This window comes from Passer domesticus, chromosome 23 (genome assembly GCF_036417665.1).
Source record: "Passer domesticus isolate bPasDom1 chromosome 23, bPasDom1.hap1, whole genome shotgun sequence".
Classification (NCBI taxonomy): domain Eukaryota; kingdom Metazoa; phylum Chordata; class Aves; order Passeriformes; family Passeridae; genus Passer; species Passer domesticus.
Genome location: NC_087496.1, coordinates 2,422,114 through 2,441,808, shown reverse-complemented (window position 1 = coordinate 2,441,808; position 19,695 = coordinate 2,422,114). Strand labels below are relative to the sequence as shown.

General features: G+C 58.2%; 4 protein-coding genes and 1 long non-coding RNA gene across 6 annotated transcripts; 2 read left to right on the top strand and 3 right to left on the bottom strand.

Moving 5' to 3' along the window:
* Window positions 1-231: 231 nt before the first annotated feature.
* Window positions 232-5,526, bottom strand: NRGN (neurogranin). Its single transcript, XM_064397789.1, has 3 exons — window positions 5,348-5,526; window positions 2,806-3,012; window positions 232-431 (listed from the first exon to the last, which is right to left on the bottom strand). The coding sequence occupies exons 1-2, from the start codon at window positions 5,360-5,362 to the stop codon at window positions 2,806-2,808; spliced, it is 222 nt and encodes a 73-aa protein (XP_064253859.1). The 5' UTR covers window positions 5,363-5,526; the 3' UTR covers window positions 232-431.
* Window positions 3,006-4,543, top strand: LOC135285477 (uncharacterized). The gene is made up of 2 exons (XR_010350296.1): window positions 3,006-3,902; window positions 3,985-4,543. It is a non-coding gene; the product is annotated as an uncharacterized LOC135285477 (long non-coding RNA).
* Window positions 5,527-7,667: 2,141 nt separating the features above from the next.
* SPA17 (sperm autoantigenic protein 17) lies at window positions 7,668-9,830 on the bottom strand. The gene is made up of 4 exons (XM_064397788.1): window positions 9,741-9,830; window positions 9,243-9,418; window positions 8,937-9,007; window positions 7,668-8,820 (listed from the first exon to the last, which is right to left on the bottom strand). Exons 2-4 carry the CDS (start codon window positions 9,394-9,396, stop codon window positions 8,743-8,745), a joined length of 303 nt encoding a protein of 100 aa, XP_064253858.1. The 5' UTR covers window positions 9,397-9,418; window positions 9,741-9,830; the 3' UTR covers window positions 7,668-8,742.
* Window positions 9,831-9,965: 135 nt separating this feature from the next.
* Window positions 9,966-16,878, top strand: SIAE (sialic acid acetylesterase). Of its 2 annotated transcripts, none has more exons than XM_064397775.1 (10): window positions 9,966-10,160; window positions 11,582-11,743; window positions 12,774-12,937; window positions 13,017-13,155; window positions 13,241-13,424; window positions 13,697-13,806; window positions 13,891-14,024; window positions 14,192-14,346; window positions 14,425-14,620; window positions 16,753-16,878. In XM_064397775.1, the coding sequence occupies exons 1-10, from the start codon at window positions 10,109-10,111 to the stop codon at window positions 16,771-16,773; spliced, it is 1,317 nt and encodes a 438-aa protein (XP_064253845.1). In that variant the 5' UTR covers window positions 9,966-10,108; the 3' UTR covers window positions 16,774-16,878. The 2 variants fall into 2 exon arrangements, with proteins under 2 accessions (XP_064253845.1, XP_064253842.1); XM_064397772.1 differs by lacking the exon at window positions 16,753-16,878 and adding an exon at window positions 14,695-15,452.
* On the bottom strand, window positions 15,550-19,604 carry PANX3 (pannexin 3). Its single transcript, XM_064397781.1, has 5 exons — window positions 18,512-19,604; window positions 17,712-17,854; window positions 17,397-17,611; window positions 16,624-17,279; window positions 15,550-15,827 (listed from the first exon to the last, which is right to left on the bottom strand). Exons 1-5 carry the CDS (start codon window positions 18,690-18,692, stop codon window positions 15,766-15,768), a joined length of 1,257 nt encoding a protein of 418 aa, XP_064253851.1. The 5' UTR covers window positions 18,693-19,604; the 3' UTR covers window positions 15,550-15,765.
* Between the last annotated feature and the right edge of the window lie 91 nt (window positions 19,605-19,695).

The window sequence follows — 19,695 nt, the reverse complement described above, 5'->3', positions numbered from 1 at the left end:
GTAGTGACATCACCACCCATCTCATGCCAGCACCCCACAAGTCCCCTCCACCCACGAGTGATGTCACACCACACCCTGATGTCACGTCCCATGCCTGGCAGTGATGTCACGCGTGCTGCAGCGTGTTGCACGTACAATGGGAGATCCCTGCCCCACAGCCCGCCCTCCCCTGCCCGCTGTGACCTCACCGCTCCGCCGGTGACACCAGAAGGCACCGAGGACAGGCCGGGGCTCTGGCAGGGGCGTTTATTGGGGCGGGGGGTGTCTGGGGTGGGGGCGGGCAGCCAGGGGCAGGGGCAGGGCCTGGCTGCGGGGGGACCCCGGGGGATGCATGCGGGGGGCAGGGGGTGAAGCGGGGGCTCCTGGGCCTCGGCGGGTGGCGCTGGCAGGGAGGCGGTGACGAGGGGGCTCCGGTGAGCAGCTGGTGGCCCCTGCAAGCAAGGAGAGAGCGAGAGGTCAGCCTGGGCTGGCCTGCCTGTACCCTGCACCCTTCACCCTGCCTGTACCCTGCACCCTGAGCCTTGTTTGTACCCTGTACCCTGCACCCTGAGCCTTGCCTGTGCCCTGTGCCCTGCCTGCACCTTTCACCCTGCCTGTACCCTGCACCCTGAGCCTTGTTTGTACCCTGTGCCCTGCCTGTACCCTGCACCCTGAGCCTTGTTTGTACTCTGTGCCCTGCCTGTGCCTTTAGTGCTCTCTGTACCCTGTGCCCACCTGTACCCTGTGCTCTGCCTGAACCCTTCATCCTGCACCTTGCCTGTACCCTGTGTGTGTGCTCTCTGTACCCTGTGCCTGCCTGCACCCTGCACCCTTCACCCTGCCTGTACCCCGTGCCCTGACTGCACCCTTCCCACACCCTGCACCCTGTTCACATGCTGCTCCTGCAGCCTGCAGCCTCTCCGTGCCCTCCCCCTGCCCACACCCTGCCCGTGCTCCGCTTGCAGCCCGCCCACACCCTGCCTGCACCCTGTCCTGCCTCCACTGCTGCCCACACGCTGCCCTCACCCAGCCCAGAGGCTGGGGGGGACCCCTGCCTGCACCCCCCTAGGCAGAGCACCGTGGCAGAAGGAGGGGAGCCTGGCTCCCTGCTGCCAACCTGCTCAGCCCCCCTGATAAGGCATCCCAAAGGAACCTCCGGGCCCTAAGAAGCTGCACAGCACCTACACTTGGCAGCTGCTTCCTCACTGCAGCCCTCTGACATCCTCCCTGCAGCCCCAGTGCATCCTCGCTCAATCCTCGCTGCAGTCCCATTGAATCCCCACTGCATCCCCAGTTCATTCCCATTGCATCCTCACTGAATTTCTGTTGCTCCGCCACTGCAAACCCTCACATCCTCACTGCATCCCCTTTGCAGCCCCACTGCAGCCTCACTGTTTTCACATTGTCCCACTGGATCTTCACAAAATCCCCACTGCATCCTCAGTTTGTTCTCATCCCAGCCCCACTGAACTGCCTCTCCATGCTCACTGCATTCTCACTGAACCTCCAGTGCATTCTCACTGAATCTCCAGTGCATTCTCACTGAATCTCCAGTGCATTCTCACTGCATCCCCATTGCTTCCCCACCACATCTCAGTTCTGCTCCCCCTGTACCCTCAGTTCATTCCCGCTGTGTCCCGCTGAGCTCCAGTTCCATCCCCACGGCATCCTCGGTTCCTTCCCACTGCAGCCTTGTTGGATCTCCACTGCATCCTCACTGCATCCTTCTGTTCCTCCTCACTGCATTCCCGCTGCATCTTCAGTTCCTCCCCACTCTATCTGCACTAAACCCCCGCTGCATTCCCACTCCATCCTCACGGCATCCCAGTTCCATGCCAGCTGCACCCAGTTCCATCCCAGCTGCATCTCCACCGGCCCCGCACGCTCACGTGGCCGAGCCGGCAGCACGCCCTCCCCGCCGCCAGCCCCGAGCAGCCCCGCCGGTGTCCGGGGCCAGCCCGCGCTCCCGGCCCCGGGCACGGCCCGGGCACGGCGCCGCCACCACCCGGCCTCCGATGCCACGCGGCCTCGGCACCGTGGGCGCTTTTTAAATTTACCTTTTCCTGCCAGGAGACTGTGACACAGGCTTTTAAAAATAGCATGTGCTGAGGCGAGGCGCTCGGGGTGGTGTTGCTAAGGGAGAGATTCAATCCAAATCTAGGGCTGCGCCTTCCCATCCTACTTCCCATCCTTCCCAACTACTACGGCGCGCACCCAAATTTAGGGCAAGGCAGGGGCTGCCTGCCTGTGTGTTTCCATCTCCTGGGAGGAAAAACCCCTTCTCCACCCTGAACCAGTGTGGGGAAGGTTGCTCCATCCCAAATCTGCAAAGGGAAGGTTGCTCCATCCCAAATCTGCAAAGGGAAGGTTGCTCCATCCCAAATCTGCAAAGGGAAGGATGCTCCATCCCAAATCTGCAAAGGGAAGGTTGCTCCATCCCAAATCTACACAGGGAAGGATGCTCCATCCCAAATCTGCAAAGGGAAGGATGCTCCATCCCAAATCTGCACAGAGAAGGATGCTCCATCCCAAATCTGCAAAGGGAAGGTTGCTCCATCCCAAATCTGCAAAGGGAAGGTTGCTCCATCCCAAATCTGCACAGAGAAGGATGCTCCATCCCAAATCTGCAAAGGGAAGGTTGCTCCATCCCAAATCTGCGCAGAGCAGAATGCTCCATCCAAAATCTCTGCAGGGGAGGACGCTCCATCCCAAATCAGCTTGGGGAAGGGTGCTCCATCCCAAATCACCAGAACCAAGGACACTCAGAGCAGCACCCTTACAGAAATGACCCGGTTTTGGGGGGAAGCAGTGGGATTTGGGGTGTACCTAGTCGCCGTTGCGGAGGTCGCCGCCGCGGGTGCTGTTGGCGCACTCGGCGTCCTTGGTTTTCCGGTCAATCTCACCCCCTTTGATCTTCTTGCGGGTCATATGGCCACGGAAACTAGCCTGGATCTTGGCAGCTGCCGCGTTGGCATCAGGATCGTCCAAAGGGATGTCCAGGATGTCCTCGTCCAGCTTTGTGCAGGCTCCCTCCTGACGGTGGCAATGGCAGGGTTACAGCTGGTGGCACCTCAAACAGCACAGACCCTCCCCAAAGGAATCCGTTCAAGAAGGTCTTAAACGACCCCCTTTCTAAAAATTAGGGGGAAGGCTGCTAAAAATTAGGTTTACTCATCAAAAATTGGGCTCCTTTGTTAAAAACGAGGGGTTTTGGTAAAAAACAGGGTCCCTTGCAGGTGCCTTGGGGAAATGGCAACCCCGGACCACACGGCTGCAGGAAGCCAGACTCCAGGCAGGGTTATGAGGCAGGGAGAGGAAAATCCATGGGAGCAGAGGATGGGTTCTGGGGAATACTTCTGGCAGGGGGCTGGGGGCCATCCTGCACAAAATTAGCTGGTCATGCCTCAGTTTCCCCTTTCCTCATAGCCTGTTGCATCCTCCTGCATCCCTCCTCAGGGCTTTGGTTGGAAACACCAGGAAATTTGGGAAAGCAGTGATGCCAGAAGGGAGGAAAGCCCCACCAAGACCAAACCACTCTAACCATTCCCCTCCTGCCACATCCCACCAGAGCAGCTGGACTCGGCACCAAGTTCAACGGGAAAAAAAGAAAAACGTGGGAAAATGAAATGAGGTGGAAATGAGCTGGCATTGGATGATCCAGGGCCAGCAGATGTGGGGGAGAAGCCTTTGTGTTGCCCCACGAGCACTCAAAGGACTTAAAGGAGTTTTGGGGGGCTTCTTTGGAAGCTGTAGATTCAGGGGGGAGGAAGCTCATCCTGTGCCATGGCTCCACGAAGTTGCTCAGGTTGTTTTACCATTGTGAAAGATAAGGATGGGTCCAAGGTGGAAATGATATGTCCAGGGTGGAAATGTTATAGCCAGGGCTGGAAATCCTATAGCCAGGGGAGAAATCCTATAGCCAGGCTTGGAAATCCTATAGCCAGGGGAGAAATCCTATAGCCAGGCTTGGAAATCCTATAGCCAGGGGAGAAATCCTATAGCCAGGGGCAGGAAATCCTATATCTGGGAAAGAAATCCTATATTCAAGAGAGATATCCTTTATATGCAAAGGTGGGGGAGAACAACCTATATCCAGGGGAGAAATCCTATATACAGGTGGGAGAAACCTATATCCAGGGGAGAAATACTATATCTGGAGATAGGGAATGCTATAGTCAGGGGAGAAAACCTATACATGGAGGGGCATCTCCTATATCCAGGCGAGAAATCCTATATCCAAGAGAGAAATCCTATATTAGGAGAGAGGAAATCCTATATCCAGGGGAGAAATACCATATACAGGTGGAGGAAATCTATATATGTGGGGGCATTTCCTATATCCAGGGTAGAAATCCTATAATCAGGGAAGAAATCCTATATAGAGGCGGCAGAAACCTACATCCAAGTTGAGAAATCCTGTTTATAGGTAGGAAAAAACATACATTCATGAGAAAAATCCTATATCCAGGGGAGACATCCTATATTCAGGGAAGAAAACCCATAAACAGGGGGCCATACCCTATATTCACAGGAGAAATCCTATTTCCAGTGGAAAAACACCATATCCATGGGGTAAAAACCTCTATGCAGCTGATGAAAACTTGTATCTAGGGGAGGAATCCTATATTCAGAGGGAGAAATCCTATATTCAGAAAGAGAAATCCTACATATGAGGGGAAAAGTCCTATACAGAGGGGAGAAATCCTATATCCAGGCAGGAAAAATCCTATATCCAGGGTGGGCTTTGCCTCTCTGGATGTGCCCAGGAGGAGAGGTGGGGGCTTTTCCCTGTACTGCTGTCTTAGGGGGGAAAAGTGGGGAAAGGGGAAAAAGAAACGGAAAAGAGAAAGGGGAAAGGGGGAGGAAAAGGGGAAGAGAAAGGGGAAATGGGGAGGAAAAGGGGAACAGGGGCAGGAAAAGTCAGGGGGTCAGGGAGAAAGGGGAAAGGATGTGGTTTTCTGCCCAAGCCGGCTGGTGGCCGGGAGAGAGGGGAGCTCACCCTCGGCTGAGGAGAGAGGGGCGCGACCCCAATGAATCCCTTTATCCGCCTGCAGCCCCCGATCCCACCTGTGGAGCAGTTGTGGGGTGGGGAGGGGATGAAAAAGCTCCCTAAAACCTGGATTCGATGTGGGGGGGTCCCTCAGCGGGCTGTGGGGTGCAGGATGGGTCCGGGCGGGATGGATTCCGAACTGCTGCGAGGCAGGAGCGAGCGGCGATTTGGGGGCAGAGGAGCCCGGGGGCTGCAGCAGCGCTGGGGTCGCGGAGCTGCCTGAGCACCCATCGCACCCCCGCCACCCCAGAGCCCCCGGCCCAGCCCGGGGTGAGGGAGGGATGGAGGCAGCAGGGGCGCAGGGGGAGCGGGACCTACGTTGCAGCAGTCCATGGCGGAGGGCGGTGGGCGGCCAGCGGCGGGCGAGGGGCTCGGGCACGATCTCGCTTCCCCGGCGGCTCTCCCGGCGCAGGTGGCAAGTTGAGCGGAGCCGCTTGCCTACGTAATGCGCTTTCCTCCGGGCGAGCCTATCAGCCCGACACCCCTGCCAGGCTTTTGGGGGGGAAGGAGGGGTGCCTTATTTTTTTTTTCCTCCCTTTCTCCTCTTTTTTTTTTTTTTAATTTTTTTTTTTTTTTATTTTCCCTCCTCCAATTTTATTTTGCAGCCTCCAACTCCCTCCTAACACTTAAAGGAGCCGGCAGCTCGCCTTGGAGTTTCGTGGAACACAACATCACATGCAGAGGATGCGAGCCAAGATGTGATGAGCCTTGCTTTCAGCGTGGAGGGTTTTTTTGGGGGACAAAGCTATAGCAAATGGGGGTAATGGGTTCATTTTGGGGGGGGTACATGATCCACAGTGATGCTGGTGGCAGGTTTTGCCCCCAGATTGGTCTGCACGGGGTTAAAAAACCTTCTTGACCTACTTAGGACTTGGTCCTGAAGGAGGGTGAGGATGAGGATGGCAAGGATGAAGATGGCGAGGAAGGGTGGGCATGGTGGGACACAGCGTCCCACCGAGCACGCTGCAGAACCCCGGGGCTGATGTGCCCAGCTGCAGGCTCCAAGCAGAGCAGTGGGCTCCACTTCTGGGGCCTGGGGGTCCCTTCCCCACTCACAGGAGCATCTGCCCCCCCACATTTGGGGTGTCCTCCAACCAGACCCGCGGTTCCAGCCACTTCCACGGCCTTCGGTGCTCCCTGCAGACCCTGCTGCCACCCCGGAGCACGCCGAGGTGCTGGGGCTGGCAGGGTGAGCCGGGGCACCCCGGCAAGCAGGAGGGACCCCCAGGGCAATGCGGGGGGCTGCAGCCCACAGCCCCCCCAGCGCTGCCTCGCTCGCCTCTAATCCGGGTTTGGGAGTTGCTAAGCAACTGCACAAGTCGCCCGTGGGCTCTGCGCCGATGCTGCTCCAGCCAGCCCCCAAAACACAGCCTGGCCCCCCCAAGGTGGGCACCTGCACCCCCCGGCCCACCCGCGCCGTCAGGCCCCACTGGCTCTCCCTGGCCAAGTTTGCTCGCAGGGGTCATCCTGCTTGGGGGCCTGGTGGCACTGACCTTCCTCTCTGCCGCCATCATCATCATCATCATCCCCATTAACGTCCCTGTCCCACTGACATCACTGCCTCTGGCACTGGAATGGGCACTGTCCCCACTGCTGCCACCAGCCCTGACCTCATCCCTGACCTCATCCCCATCACCTCCACCACCTTCTCCATCCCTACCATCATCCCTGTCCCCATCCCTCTCATGATCCCCATCCCACTTGTTGTCCCCATCCTCTCCATGATGCCAATCCCTGCTCCCATTCCCAGCTTCAACCCCATCATCCCTGTCCCTCTCCCTGTCCCCATCCCCATCATCACCCTCACCCCTGGCCCTGTTCCCTGCCATATCACCACCCTTGTTCCCATTCCCATCCCACCTCCATCTCTTTCTCCAAGGCCACTCCTGCTGGGTGCAGGTGGTGGCACCCCTTTGTCCCCTGACACCCCAGGACACCCTGCTCCCCATCCCACTCCACCCCATCCCAGGCACATCCCACCACTGCCACCTCCCTCCACTGCTTCACCCACACCTGGAGGTTGAAGGGGGTCACCCCTGCCCCAGCACACGCCTGGCACCCAAATTCCCCTTGGGAAAGGCTCCCAGGCATCCCTCAAATTCCCCTGAGAGCCACTCAGCTCTCCCACTGGAGCCACTTTTCCACCATCACTTCTTTCCACCAGCACACCAGGGTGGGTGGGCGTGGGGGGTGGGAATAGCTCTGCTCCAGAAAACCCTGCTGCAGCTTCCAGGAGAAGCCTTGGCAGCTCTGCTGGGATTTTTGATGGGAAGAAATCCTTTTCCCTGGATTTTAGACCCTCCAGATCCATCACTGCCTGCTCCAATCAGAGAGGACCGGGTGTTTTGGGCGAGCTAAGTGGGAAGGGTTTTGGGGGTGATTGGTCTGAGTCAACCATCTGGGGTCGTGGATCTGAGAAGTTAGCCCCAAAATTAGGATTAGTCCCTCAATTAGCCCCCAAAATCTGCTCCATCGTGGCACCGGGTCCTGGCAGAGCCGCCGAGCGCCGCCGTCTCCCGCAGGCTGCGGCTGCGGAGGAGGGACGCGAAATGCCAGAACATTTCTAATCATTAATGGCGAGTTTTGAGCCTGTTCCAGGCTCTGCATTTTCCCTCCCTGGACCCCTTCATCTGCATGATGCTTTCTCAGGTGCTCCAGCACCTCCAAAATTTTAATTCCAAGGAAACAACTCAGATTTTGGAAGGGGAGAACGGCAAGTGCAGCTGGCGAGACCTGCTGAGAACATCCCGCCGTCGTGGTTCGAGATGGTGGCACCGAGGTGTTAAAAAAACCCTTTAAAAACAGGGGGGGGAAAAAAATCCTTAAAAGAAAAGGGAATTGGATGCTGGAACGGTGCCCTGGGCGGGCAGTGCTGCCGGCTGCCGAGGCAGGAGCCGGCAGCCGGCGAGGCGGTGCTGCAGGGGGGTCACGGCGTAGCTGGCTGGCAGCAGCCCCGGCACGGGGTCCCCGCCAGCTTTTTTTCCCCATCCCTCCTTCCTGTTTTTCCCGGGGGAGCCGCTGCCATGCCCCGTGCCGTGGGCGAGCACCACATATGGCGGTGGAAAACAGGAAAGAGGGGGTAAAAACGGGGTGAGCGTGGATGGGGGGGCTCAGTCCTCTCCAAAAATAGAGCAGCCAGCTTCGACGCAAACCCCACTTTTTTGGGGGGATTTTGAAACCACGCTGTGTAGGAAAATATGAATTTCACAGGCGGGAATAGGACTGGGGGGCCTTTGTGTGCCACCCAGAACTCCATGGAGGTATCTCAGCTTATGGAGGGGGGTAGCAGAGGAGCAATGTCACATCATTCCTTCACGCTGGGATGTTATGAAGTTTCTTCCAACCTCCAGGGATGCAGGGGCCTAAATATAGAGGCTAAAAATATCATCCCGTGCTCAGCTCAGCCCCAAACCCAGGATTTTTCGGGGAGAAATCTCAGGTGATCGACGCTAATAGCGGCGGGGACCTCGTTAATAAAATTCCTCATTAAAACAGCACCGCAGGGGCAGGATGGGAGTGGAGCACCCACCCACGGGAAAAGGGCTGGAGCCAGGGGAGGACCAAGGGGTTTTTTTTAGTTTTGGGGTTGGACAGCGGGAAATGGGGGATTTGGGGCAAGTGCTGAGGTTGCATCTCCGGAGAGGTGTTCCAGTTCATGAAGGTTACGGGGACATGCTCCTCTTTGGCTCCTCTCCACTCATTTTGGGGCGGAATCACAGTGATCCAGAGCTGTGCATGCCGCCTGCCTCCCCTGGTGCTGCCTGCTCCCCCTCTGTGTCCTTGGCCTCTTTCTGCTCCCAGAAGAAAGAAGGAAATTTAGATGATGTGGCACAGGGGTGGCAGGGACAGGGTGGAGCAGGGACACAGGGCAGCTCTTGGCACCCCAGTGGAGAGGAGGGCAGCCTACCTGGGAAGGGGGCCAGGTGAGACGGTCGTCCTCCAGCATGGCTCCCCACGCCACCGGGTCAATGCCGCTAGCTAGGGAAGGAGGAGGCTTGGTGCCACATGCAGTGGGCACCTGGTACCACGGGCGATGGGCACATGGCACAGGCACAACACCCTGGGTGATGGCACCATGGCCATTCAGGACAGGCACAAGGCCACGGGCAATGGGCACAAGGGCGGGTTTGATGCCCTGGTGGTGGGCAGACAAAGCAGGCTGGCAGGCAATGCAGCGTGGGGCAGAGGATGGCTGCTGGGCAAGGCCACTCACCCTCCCTCTGCTCCAGCAGCTTTTGGAAGTACTGCGCTGCAAAGGCCACCACGTTGGTGGGCTGCTCCCGCAGCACTTCCCGCGACAGCCCCTCCAGCAGGTTCCGGAAGCCGGCAGGCACCCTCATGCTGGTGTTGGAGGCGGCGATGGACATGGTCGCTTCTCCTGGACGCTCTGCAGCGGCACAGCCCGGGATTAACCACAGCCCGCAGTGCCACCGGGCACCGCCGGGACTCGAACCCGCGGACCGACGGCTGACGGGGCCAGAGCCGCCGCTAGGGGGAGACACGCTCCCTGCCCGCCGCGCACGCGCGCGGCCGCCTCTCTCTGCGCGCGCGCGGCCCCGGCCTGGGCGGCGTGAGCGGGCGGGGTGGGCCCTGCTCCCGTCCCCGGTGTGCCCCGGTTGTCTCCCCCGGACTGCCCCGCTTCTCTCCCCCGGAGTGCCCCGGCTCCTCCCGCAGCCCCGCAACCCTCGGCCCCGCGCTCTCGGCCTTTCCTCTCGGCCTCTCCCGTCAGAGCCGGGCCGGGCCGCGCCGTCCCCTCAGGCCGCGGTGCGGACGCGGTCGCTTGGCAACCGCCCCGTGGGCGGGGCGTGAGGAGGCCACGCCCCCGAGGGGCGGACCGGGCGGTACCGGGGGCACCGGGCGGTACCGGGGGCACCGGGCGGTACCGGGCGGTACCGGCCCATAGCGGGCAGTGCCGGGGGCACCGGGCGGTACCGGGGGCACCGGCCCATAGCGGGCAGTGCCGGGGGCACCGGGCGGTACCGGGGGGCACCGGCCCGTAGCGGGCAGTGCCGGGGGCACCGGGCGGTACCGGGCTGTGCCGGGGCTCCCGCCGCCCTCGCAGCCCTTTGCCCCCCCAGGATGGCGGCGTGGGCGCTGCTGGCGCTGCTGGCTCTGGCTCCGGCGGCGGCAGGTAACGGGCTGGGGAGGGTCCCACTTCAGGGGACCCACGGGATCCACTTCGGGGCGCTTGGCATCGCCAGAACGCTTGGCACCGCAGCAGCCCGGCTCCGATGCCCCGGGAATCCTCCGAGGCCTCCCAAGCCTTGGTGTGGTGCCCTCTGCGCACTCCGAGCCTCGTCTGTGCACTGGCACTGCCCCAGCCCCGCTCTTGGGGTGCCCCTCTTGGCCCCTCCTGTAAATCCAGCCCCACTCTGCCACCCCTTGAGCCCCCAGACCCTCTTTGATGATGTTGGCACTAGTCTGAGCCCCACTTTGGGGCCCTTGGCATCCCCTTTAGCCCAGTTTCGATGCCCTTGTTACCCCCCACCCGTCTTTCACACTCTTTGCACCCCAAGCTCTGCTTCTGTGCCCTCTGCACTCGCAGAGCCCCAGTTTGACACCCTCTGCACACCCTGAGTCCCACTTTGACAAGCGTGGCATCCCCCAAACGCCACTTCAATGCCCTTTGCATGCTTTGAGTCCCACTTTGGTGCCCTTGCCCCCCAGCGCCCCTGGCCCAGCTCTGCTGCCGTGGGACGAGGCTTTACGTAAGGTGGGAGCCGCATGCGGCTCCTCGGTGGTGTCTCGTGGGCTCTCCTCCCTTCCCTCCTCCCTGCTTCTTCCCTTCCCTCCTCCCAGATGCTTTTTATAGCTTCCACTCTTCCCTGGCGTCTCAGTTTTCGGTTTTTTTTTTTTTTCTCCTCCGACTTGTTTTTTATATAACTCCGGAGCCTTGTGGCAGGAGGCAGCGGGACCAGCCATGCAGCTGACTCCTGAGGGGCCAAGAACATTGTTCCTTCCTCAAACCCAGCCCAGGATGAGCTGCAGAGGAGATGAGGCTCCATGAGCTCTCATTTGGTCACTGAGGTTCTCTGCCCAGGTCACCCCTCACATGTTTTTCTGACCCACTTTTCAAATATGATTTTCTTTCACTCTGCAAAAATGGGGCTTTGGGGGATGCCAGGGCTGGGCCTTCTCCTTCCATCCCCACTGAAGGTGCCTTTGCTGATGCTGCACGCCCAATGTTTTCCATCCCACCCCTTGACAAACCTTTTTCCAAGGGAAAAATACATCAGAACATTAATTAGCAAGGCTGGGCTGGGAGAGACACTCCCATGCTGTTATTAGAGGAATTTTTACCAAAATCTGTATCCAAATCCATGTAATACAAGATGTAACATGCTCCCTGTACTTTAGGAGGTGAATTCCTTCTTGTGGAACTTAAATTCTGCCCCTTCCTCAGCCCTGTGGTGATTTTAGCCACCTTAAAGCTAACCAGGAATCTGTAAATTAGGTGGGATCTCAAATAATCTGTATTTAAGAGGGGGTCAGAGGCCATGCTGAGGGTGTTTTTCTCTCGGAGCTGATGTTTGCACTGTCTGCTGATTCCAGGGGGAATGCTCAGCTTTGCCTCCTACTATGGTGACCACATGGTGCTGCAGCAGAAGCCCTCGGGGGCTGTGGTGTGGGGCCACGGGGAGCTGGGGGCCGTGGTCACCCTGACTCTCTCAGGTGCCAGCGGCCTCGTCATGGAGAAAACAGCACCGGTCAAAGGTCAGTCCCAGACTTTCACTAGAAACTGATGGTTTTGGTGGCCAGAAACTTGTCTGAGCCCAAATCAGAGCTGGTGGTTGTGGGTGAGACGGGGTTTGGCACGCCCCTGTTTGTCACAGTGCTGCTCTGGGGCTGCACAGGTGCTGGTGGCATCTCCAGCTCCTGCTTTTCCCTCTCAGGAGCCCCGGGTGGGCTCAGCCATTCCCCTCCCCAGCAGTGGCAGCCTTTGCTCACTTTGGTTGCCAGCAGTGGCTCCCGTGGGTGCCCAGTGGGAGCAGAGCTGCCGCTGGCGTGGGTGGCACCGCACGGGCTGGAGCCAATGAGGCCGTGCAGGGCACAGGGGGAATTCAGCTTCTCTCCCTGTCTAAACCAGGTCTGAGCAACCTCCAGAGGTTCTTTTTCAATCTGTGCCCCCTTGGAGGATCCTGTGGGATCTCTAAGCCCCAAAGGCTGTTGTCTGTGCAAGCAGAGCCTTCCTGGAGCTGGGAGGGCTCAGGAGCACCTCAAATCCCAGCTACATCCCTGCCTGAAGAGTTGGGAGGGAGCTCATCACCTTTGGAGGGTAAAAGTGCTGCCCAAGGGCATCTCCATAAGATGAAGAGCCTGGAGGTGTCTTGTGGGAGAGCAGCAATCCTGGAGATCTGCAGGATCCAGCCAGAAAATCCACGCTAAGCTCCAGCAGAATATCTTTACGCTTCGATTTGGCGCCTCTAAAATTAGCTGGAGACATCTCAGTGTCACACACACCAAGCTGCTCCTGTAATCCCAGTTCCTCCCAGCAGCTTCTGCTCTGACACACATTTGTTTTCCAGGTTTTCTTTTTTAACCCCTAAATTCCTGCAGAAGAAAGGTCCCTCTAATGTCAGAGGGCTTCTGAAATCCATTTCCCCAACCTGTCTCTGTGGTAGAGAAGCTTTTCCCTGTTATCTGTCCTTCCCCACTGGTTGATGGCTGCTCATCCAACATCCTGGTGAAGGGCTTGAGGCCTTCATAAGGGTGGTGGAAGATAAGCACCATGCTCTTCCTCCAGGACCTTCTGGGACTTGGACAGCTGTCCTGGACCCAATGGATCGGGGCGGTCCCTATGCACTGACAGCCGAGCAGGGCGTGGAGAACGTGACACTGCGGGACATCTACTTTGGAGATGTGTGGCTTTGCAGCGGGCAGAGCAACATGGCAATGACAGTCCTGCAGGTAAGGCCCCACAGCACAGATCAGGAGCCGATAGGAATCAGCCAGGGAAGCACCTTGCATGCTCCTGGCCCTTCCTCAGGTGGCCAATGCCAGCCAGGAGCTCGCTGCTGCTGCTCACTATCCCTACGTCCGTATCTTTGCTGCGGCGCCCGCCCGCTCCAGCGTGGAGCTGGAGGACCTGGAGCAGGTTGATTTGCCATGGTCCATTCCAACAGCTGGTGAGTGCAATGTGCCTCCAAAAGAGAGCTTGGAAATGGGTTTTTTCCCACTGCTTCCCTTTGCAGCCTGCTGTTTCTTGAGCAGAAAACCTGGGCCATGGGAATTTCACCTACTTCTCGGCCGTGTGCTGGCTGCTGGGGCGCTCCCTGTATGAGGCTCTGGGGTCCCCCATCGGGCTGGTGGAGGTGGCCTGGGGAGGGACCCCCATCGAGGCCTGGTCCTCCCGCCGGGTTCTGCAGGCATGTGGGCTCCCAGAGGACACGGGGAGGTGAGAGAAGGTGCTGTGGAAACACCTCCTGCCCTGTACCACGCTGCTTTTGGGGAGTATCCTCATCCCTTCCCACCCCACCTCCTCTCCAGGAGCCTCACAGCCCCCTCTATGCATCATTATACCCCCTCCCATGCCAAGAGCAAAAGGCACATCTGGGTGGGTAAAGGGAAAAGAGAGGGACCCCAGATCTCCCTTTGCTGTGGTGCTTGCTTTAACCTAAAGGCTCTCTTGTGCTTTGTACCACCCTTAAATCTAGTTTTGTCTTCCAGCACCTCCCCACATCAGCATCTCTCTGGCCCACAAACGCCCTCCGTGCTCTGGAACGCCATGATCCACCCGCTGCTCAGCATGACCCTACGGGGTGTCGCTTGGTACCAGGGTGAGCCCCCATTTCTGTCCCCTGGGGTAAAACAGTCCTCACTGTGCCACTGAGCTCTCACCAGCCCTTCTTTCTGGGGGACAGGTGAGGCCAATACCTTGCTGAACACAGACCAGTACAACTGCACCTTCCCTGCACTCATTGCCGACTGGCGCTGGGCATTCCACACCGGATCAGCCGGACAGACGGAGCCACTTCTCCCCTTTGGCTTTGTGCAGGTGTCGGGGGGTGACAGGGGTCACATCCCCCGTTGTCCTTGGGGGAGGCCAGGGAGAGCATGCTCTAAACACATACACATCCTGCCAAGTGCTGAAAATCCCAGGCAGGGAGCACAGTGGCCAGTTTGGGATCTGAGGCACTCCCCCATTTCCCTCGTGCCCCTCAGCTCTCCACCTACCGCCATCAGAGTGCAGACGACAGCTTCGCCCGGCTCCGCTGGCACCAAACAGCCAACCTGGGGGTGGTTCCCAACGCCAGGATGCCCAGAACGTTCATGGCTGTAGCCATGGATCTGGGCGATGAGCACTCGCCCTATGGCAGGTGAGTCCTGGGCTGGGGTGAGGGTGTGGGGATGGAGTTTTTGGCTTCCAGCTCCATCTTCCTGCTCTTCCTGGGCAGTATCCACCCTCGGGACAAGCAGAATGTGGCTCACCGACTGCTGCTGGGTGCCATGGCTGTGGCCTATGGGGACAAGGGCCTCGTGTTCCAGGGACCATATCCCACCCGGGCTGTCCTGGAGGTGACCACTGGGCTGCTGAATGTCACCTACAGCCAGAAGCTCATCTACCGTCAGAGGGATGCGCAGGCGTTTGAGGTGAGGAGTGGGATATCCTCTCCAAAGAGCTGCAAAAGGAAGGCAGCACTGAAGGGAGTTTCTCCCCTCTCCAGGTGTGCTGTTCCAGCCAGGCGTCCCCGTGCCAGTGGCTGCTGGCACCAGTGGTGGCAGTGGGGTCCCGCACGGTGACGCTGGCCCTGGGTGGCTGCAGCACACTGCTGCTGGGCCTGCGCTATGCCTGGGCTGAGTGGCCCTGTGAGTACCAGGCCTGCCCCCTCTACAACTCCCAGGGGCTGCCTGCACCCCCCTTCCTGCTGGACACCCTCCCTGCAGGGAACACTGACGGAGGGAGGGAGCTGCTGCTCCTCCCCAGCTCCAGGTACCCCCTAAATTAGGGAGATGAGGGAGCTCAGACCTCTGGCAAAACACTCATGGCTCCTGGCACTGTCCCTTCCCAAGCCAGGGAATCAGAGACTTCATTACTACCTTATTAATTAAACAAGTTTTCAGCTCCTCTGAGGACTCAAGCCAAGGCTACAGGGTGGGGGGAAGGGGGAAAGCCAATTTGCAATTAAATATATGAAAAATTATGTAAGGAGAAGCAGCAGGACACAACAATGAGAGCTGAACCCCTCACTGCTGCTCCCTTGCCTATGGAGCTGGTCCTGGCCCCCCAGACACCCCATTTCTCCAGGCACAGACCACTCATCCCCAGGGTAGGATGCTCACAGGATCCAGGAATCAGCTTCCAGCTGCAGGGTGGAGAGGGGGAGAGAGGAGCTCTGCCAAAAAACCACATCCAAATACTAAGGCTGGGCTAGGACAGGGAGCTGTGGAGGGTTCCCTCTCTTAATAAAAGTTAATAAACCAACTCATTTTATTCCTGGATATTTTTTTTCCTTCAGATGAGCATTTCTAATCCTCCATGCCCCACCTCTTACCAAAAGAACAGGGAAATTCCTGTGGCAGAGGCACAGCATGGCACCCAGCACTTAGAATAAGAGACCAAGAGGTTCTGCACAAAACACAGATTGTTTAACCCTTTTTTGCTGGACAAATGTACACAAGAAGGGAAGGGCCAGGTGCAGGAAGCACAGGTGGGCTCAGCCCAGCTGCTGCAGTAGAGCTCTGTCAGAAAAGTGGATCCTGGGATCACAGGATCCCTGCCTGCTGCCTCCTCTGGGTCAGGCAGAGCCGAGTGAGTCCCGTGAGGCTTTTCCCGTCGTTTCCACTCCAGGCTTTGGTTCTAGACAAGGAGAGAAGAGCAGGTAGTTAATTAGCTGGACGAGGATCTGGGCTTTTTCCAGCACCAAGTAACTGGCCCAGGAGCCAGCTGTGCTGGCCCTGGGTTGCCATAGTAACAAGGATGCAGAATCCAGCTCAGTCTGGATTTTTTTATACCATAATTCAGACTGTGTTCAGGGCCAGGAGTGAAGCCCAGGCCTCTCAGCTCCTACCTGTGGGGCTGGGCTGTCTCACACAGCCTGCAAACCACTTGCCATGGGCACCAGGGGTCCCTGTGAGACCCCAGAGGAGACATCCAGCTCCCCAAAACCCAAAGCACGTGGGTGAGGGAGCAGTACAGGACTTTGGAATGTGGTTTTATCTTGGAACCCATCTCCACACACAGCCCCACTGTGCCCACCAGTGCCATATGAATGGGAGAAGGGGGCGGGCATGGCATCCTTGGCATCAGCCCCCCAGGATTTAAAACTCTCAACTCCACTCCCAGCAGGATGAGTTGCCAAAAACAGGGACCCTCCCAGTCCTGCAGTTTGCCCAGAGCTCGGATTTAAGCAGCAATCTCTTGGCTTGCTGTTCCTATAGCAACCCCTGCCCACACCTTGGATCGCAGTAGCATCACACTGTGGATGCCAGAACCCCTTCCAGGATTTGTCAGCCCTCGCAGTGACCCCCAGCTATGCCCCAAACACCCTAAGGTCTTGGCAAAGGATTTAGGGTGGTCCAACCACATTTCAAGGGTGGGATCTTGTGGTGTGGGAGCCAAGAGCAAAGAAGTTGTGTCTACCCAAAAAGCCTACCTAGGGCTGCACCGTTGGAGAGGGCTGTACTGCCTTCGGTGCAAGCTTGGTGTTTGGGTTTGGTGGTCTCCAGCCCAGCCAGCAGTGTCATGAAGTCGATGACAGTATCAATGTCCTCCTTGTTGGCAGTGGCTTCCCTCAGGGCGCTGACGGCGTTGAGGCGGCTGAAGGAGGTCAGCTCGGAGATGTTGGCACGGAGGAAGAGAAGGATGACGTTGAGGTCGTTGAGGGGGCAGGTGAGCATCCTGCGGCTGAGCAGGTCGAAGGCAGGCAGCATCTCATAGACAGAGAGCAGCCCCTTGTCCCACTGGCAGAGCTGCAGGGCATTGTAGATGACAACAGGGATGAGGAGGACATAGACACTGCCAACTGAGAGGCTGATGAGCTGGAACACGGAGAAGAAGACCAGCTTGCAAGGGATGAGCGAGGGGATGTGTGGCTCTGCCTGCAGCAACCCCGTCTTGATGGAGCAGCTGAACTCATCCTGGAAGAAGATGTTCAGGTGGAGAAAGACCAGGTAGAGGCAGGTAGCAGCCAAGAACAGGAGCAGCAGCACGTTCCTCAGGATGTAGATGAACACCAGGGCGTGGGCGTGCTGCTTGCAGGTCAGGTACCTCTCCAGCAACGGGAACTCAAAATACCTCTCCCGGCGGGCCCTGGGGGTGAGGGACACAGGGGGAGTGAGAGCCACCCCCCATTTCACCCAGGCCCATCCTGGGTGCAACCACAACACCTGTGGAGGGACTCCAAGGGCCACAGTGACCCGGCCTCACCTCTCGTACTCCTCCCAGAACTGCTCTGGCTCAGCACTGGCCTGCTGCACCTTCTTCATGTGCTGCACCAGGCGCACGGAGCGGTTGTAGGATTTATCCAGCTCGTCGATGATGAAGAGGAGGTCGCAGTGCAGGGCGGGGGCGGCAGCGTAACGCCACAGCAGGTAGGGCAGGTACATCAGCACCGCCACCACCAGCAGCGAGTAGGGGAAGACCTGGGCAAAGAACACGAACGGTCGTTGAGGATGTGGAGTCGCTCTTGCTGTGGACGTCCAGATGGGATGCAGGGGCACCCAGACGTGACTTTGACCCTACCTTGAGAGCCCAGAGGGACTTGGTGATGGCACGTCCCTCAGCGTCGAAGCCGTGGTGGATGAGGGAGTCCCAGCAAGCCGTGTCGGTGTAGGCAGACTGCTTCCCCGTGAAGTTGGTGGGAGAGAAGCAGCTGATCTGGGAGCCTGGGGTGAGGAGGAGGAGAGTAAACCTCAGCCATGGAGGGTGGAGGAACACTCCAAAGCCACGAGCGAATGCCTTACAGGAGGGTAATTACATCTCAGGCATTGCTTTGACTCAAAAAAAGCCTTTTCATGGTCATTTTGGAGCTGCTGTGTTTCTAGCCAGGACTTTTCCATCCCTTCCCAAACACAAAACCTTTGTGTGTAGCGGTGTGTACACAGTGTCGGGAATTACAGACTAACCAGCCAAAAACTGGAGTAAAACCAAATCCTCAGGGAGAGCAGTTAGATGTTGGCCGAGGCCAGATTTAGCCTGAGGTCACAATGCATCTCTCCATGCTGCTGGTACCCTCCTGCTCCTCCTCCTTGGAAACAAGCCCATGGCACCCAGAGGTGCTGTGCACAAGCAGCTGAGGCTGGGCATTGACTCAGTGCTGCTCCTGGGGTTAGCACAGCTGTTCCCACACTCTCCCAGTGAATTATGATCCATTAAAAACAATCAATAAACACCCATGAGGCAGAACAGCTCCTAAAACTGGACTTCCAGCTGTTCCACTTTGGATCATGACCCCATCAAGAATACAAGGGGTTTGCCCAAACCAAACCACCACTGGTGATTGCCCACGAGCTGAAGAACACAATGGAAAAGCTGCAACTCACCAGCAGAGAACTCCCGGGCGAAGGCCAGCGAGACGAGGAAGAGGGGCAGCCCCACGGTGACAAACTTCAGCAGGCGGTCGCTCGGCAGCTCCAGCCGCAAGCCCTTGGCCCGGGAGCTGCTGGGATCCGGGAGCAGGGCATCAGAGAGCATGTACTCAGCCGCCGTGTGCGACAGGGACATGGTGAAGGGAGGAAGAGACGCTGATGAGGCTGCCTGAGGTGTGACTGGCTCAAGGAGCGACTCTGCCGGGCTGAGGAGCCCCTGCCGAGGTTCTGCAGAGCGCTGTGTCCGGCAGCTGTGAACGACAGCTCAGGCAGGGCGTTAAATCACCTCGTAATTACAGGGGAAGCCTTTTCACGAACAGAAATAGAAAAAGCCACCCCAGCAGCCACAGCAGCGAGTGGGGAAGGCAGCGGGCTGGGAAAGCAGCTTTCTTCCCTGACAGTGTTCCTGCAGGGCAGCGTTCCTGCCCGGCCACAGCCGCTCCTGGCTCCCCGTGGTTTTATGTCCCTCTCTCATCAGCCAACAGATTTCTGGCGCTGTGGCCCGAGGGCATGGGGGTCCCCAGCTATTTTCAGCAAGGAGCCAGGAGACGGGGCCCTCCCACAGCAAGAAGCCCCAGCTGGATACACAGTGGTCCTGTGGGGCATAAAAACACCTTACCAGCACCCAAACCAGCCAGAGGGGCCAGAGAACATCCTGCTGCCCAGCCCCAGGGTCCTCAGACAGGTCAGGAGACACCAAATGAGGTAATTTTGAGGCAGAACATCTGCTGCCATTACCCAGATCACCAATCCTTTCTCTTGCACCCCTCTCAGGGCACAGGGGGAAGAATCTGGCTCTAAGGAAAGCTCCCAAGGGCAGGGCACCCCAACAAGGGGTTCTAAAAATACGGAATAGGTAACTGAAGGAGCAGTTACAGAAGTTTCCCAGCAGTACAGTGCTGAGAAACCCACACCAATGCTGCTGGCAGCACAGAGCACGGGCAGTCTCAGAGCTGCTCAGCCCAGCCAAGCCAAGGAACTCCCTGTGCAGCCTCTCAGCACAGCAAAAAAATAGCAGAGCTACTGCCAAATTGCACTTTCAATGGATTTTCCAATGAAGGACTCTCCAAATCTGAGCTAAACAACTCTGGAGAGACAAGTGACAGTTCCAAACCTGGGAGGGGCTGCAACCAGGTCTG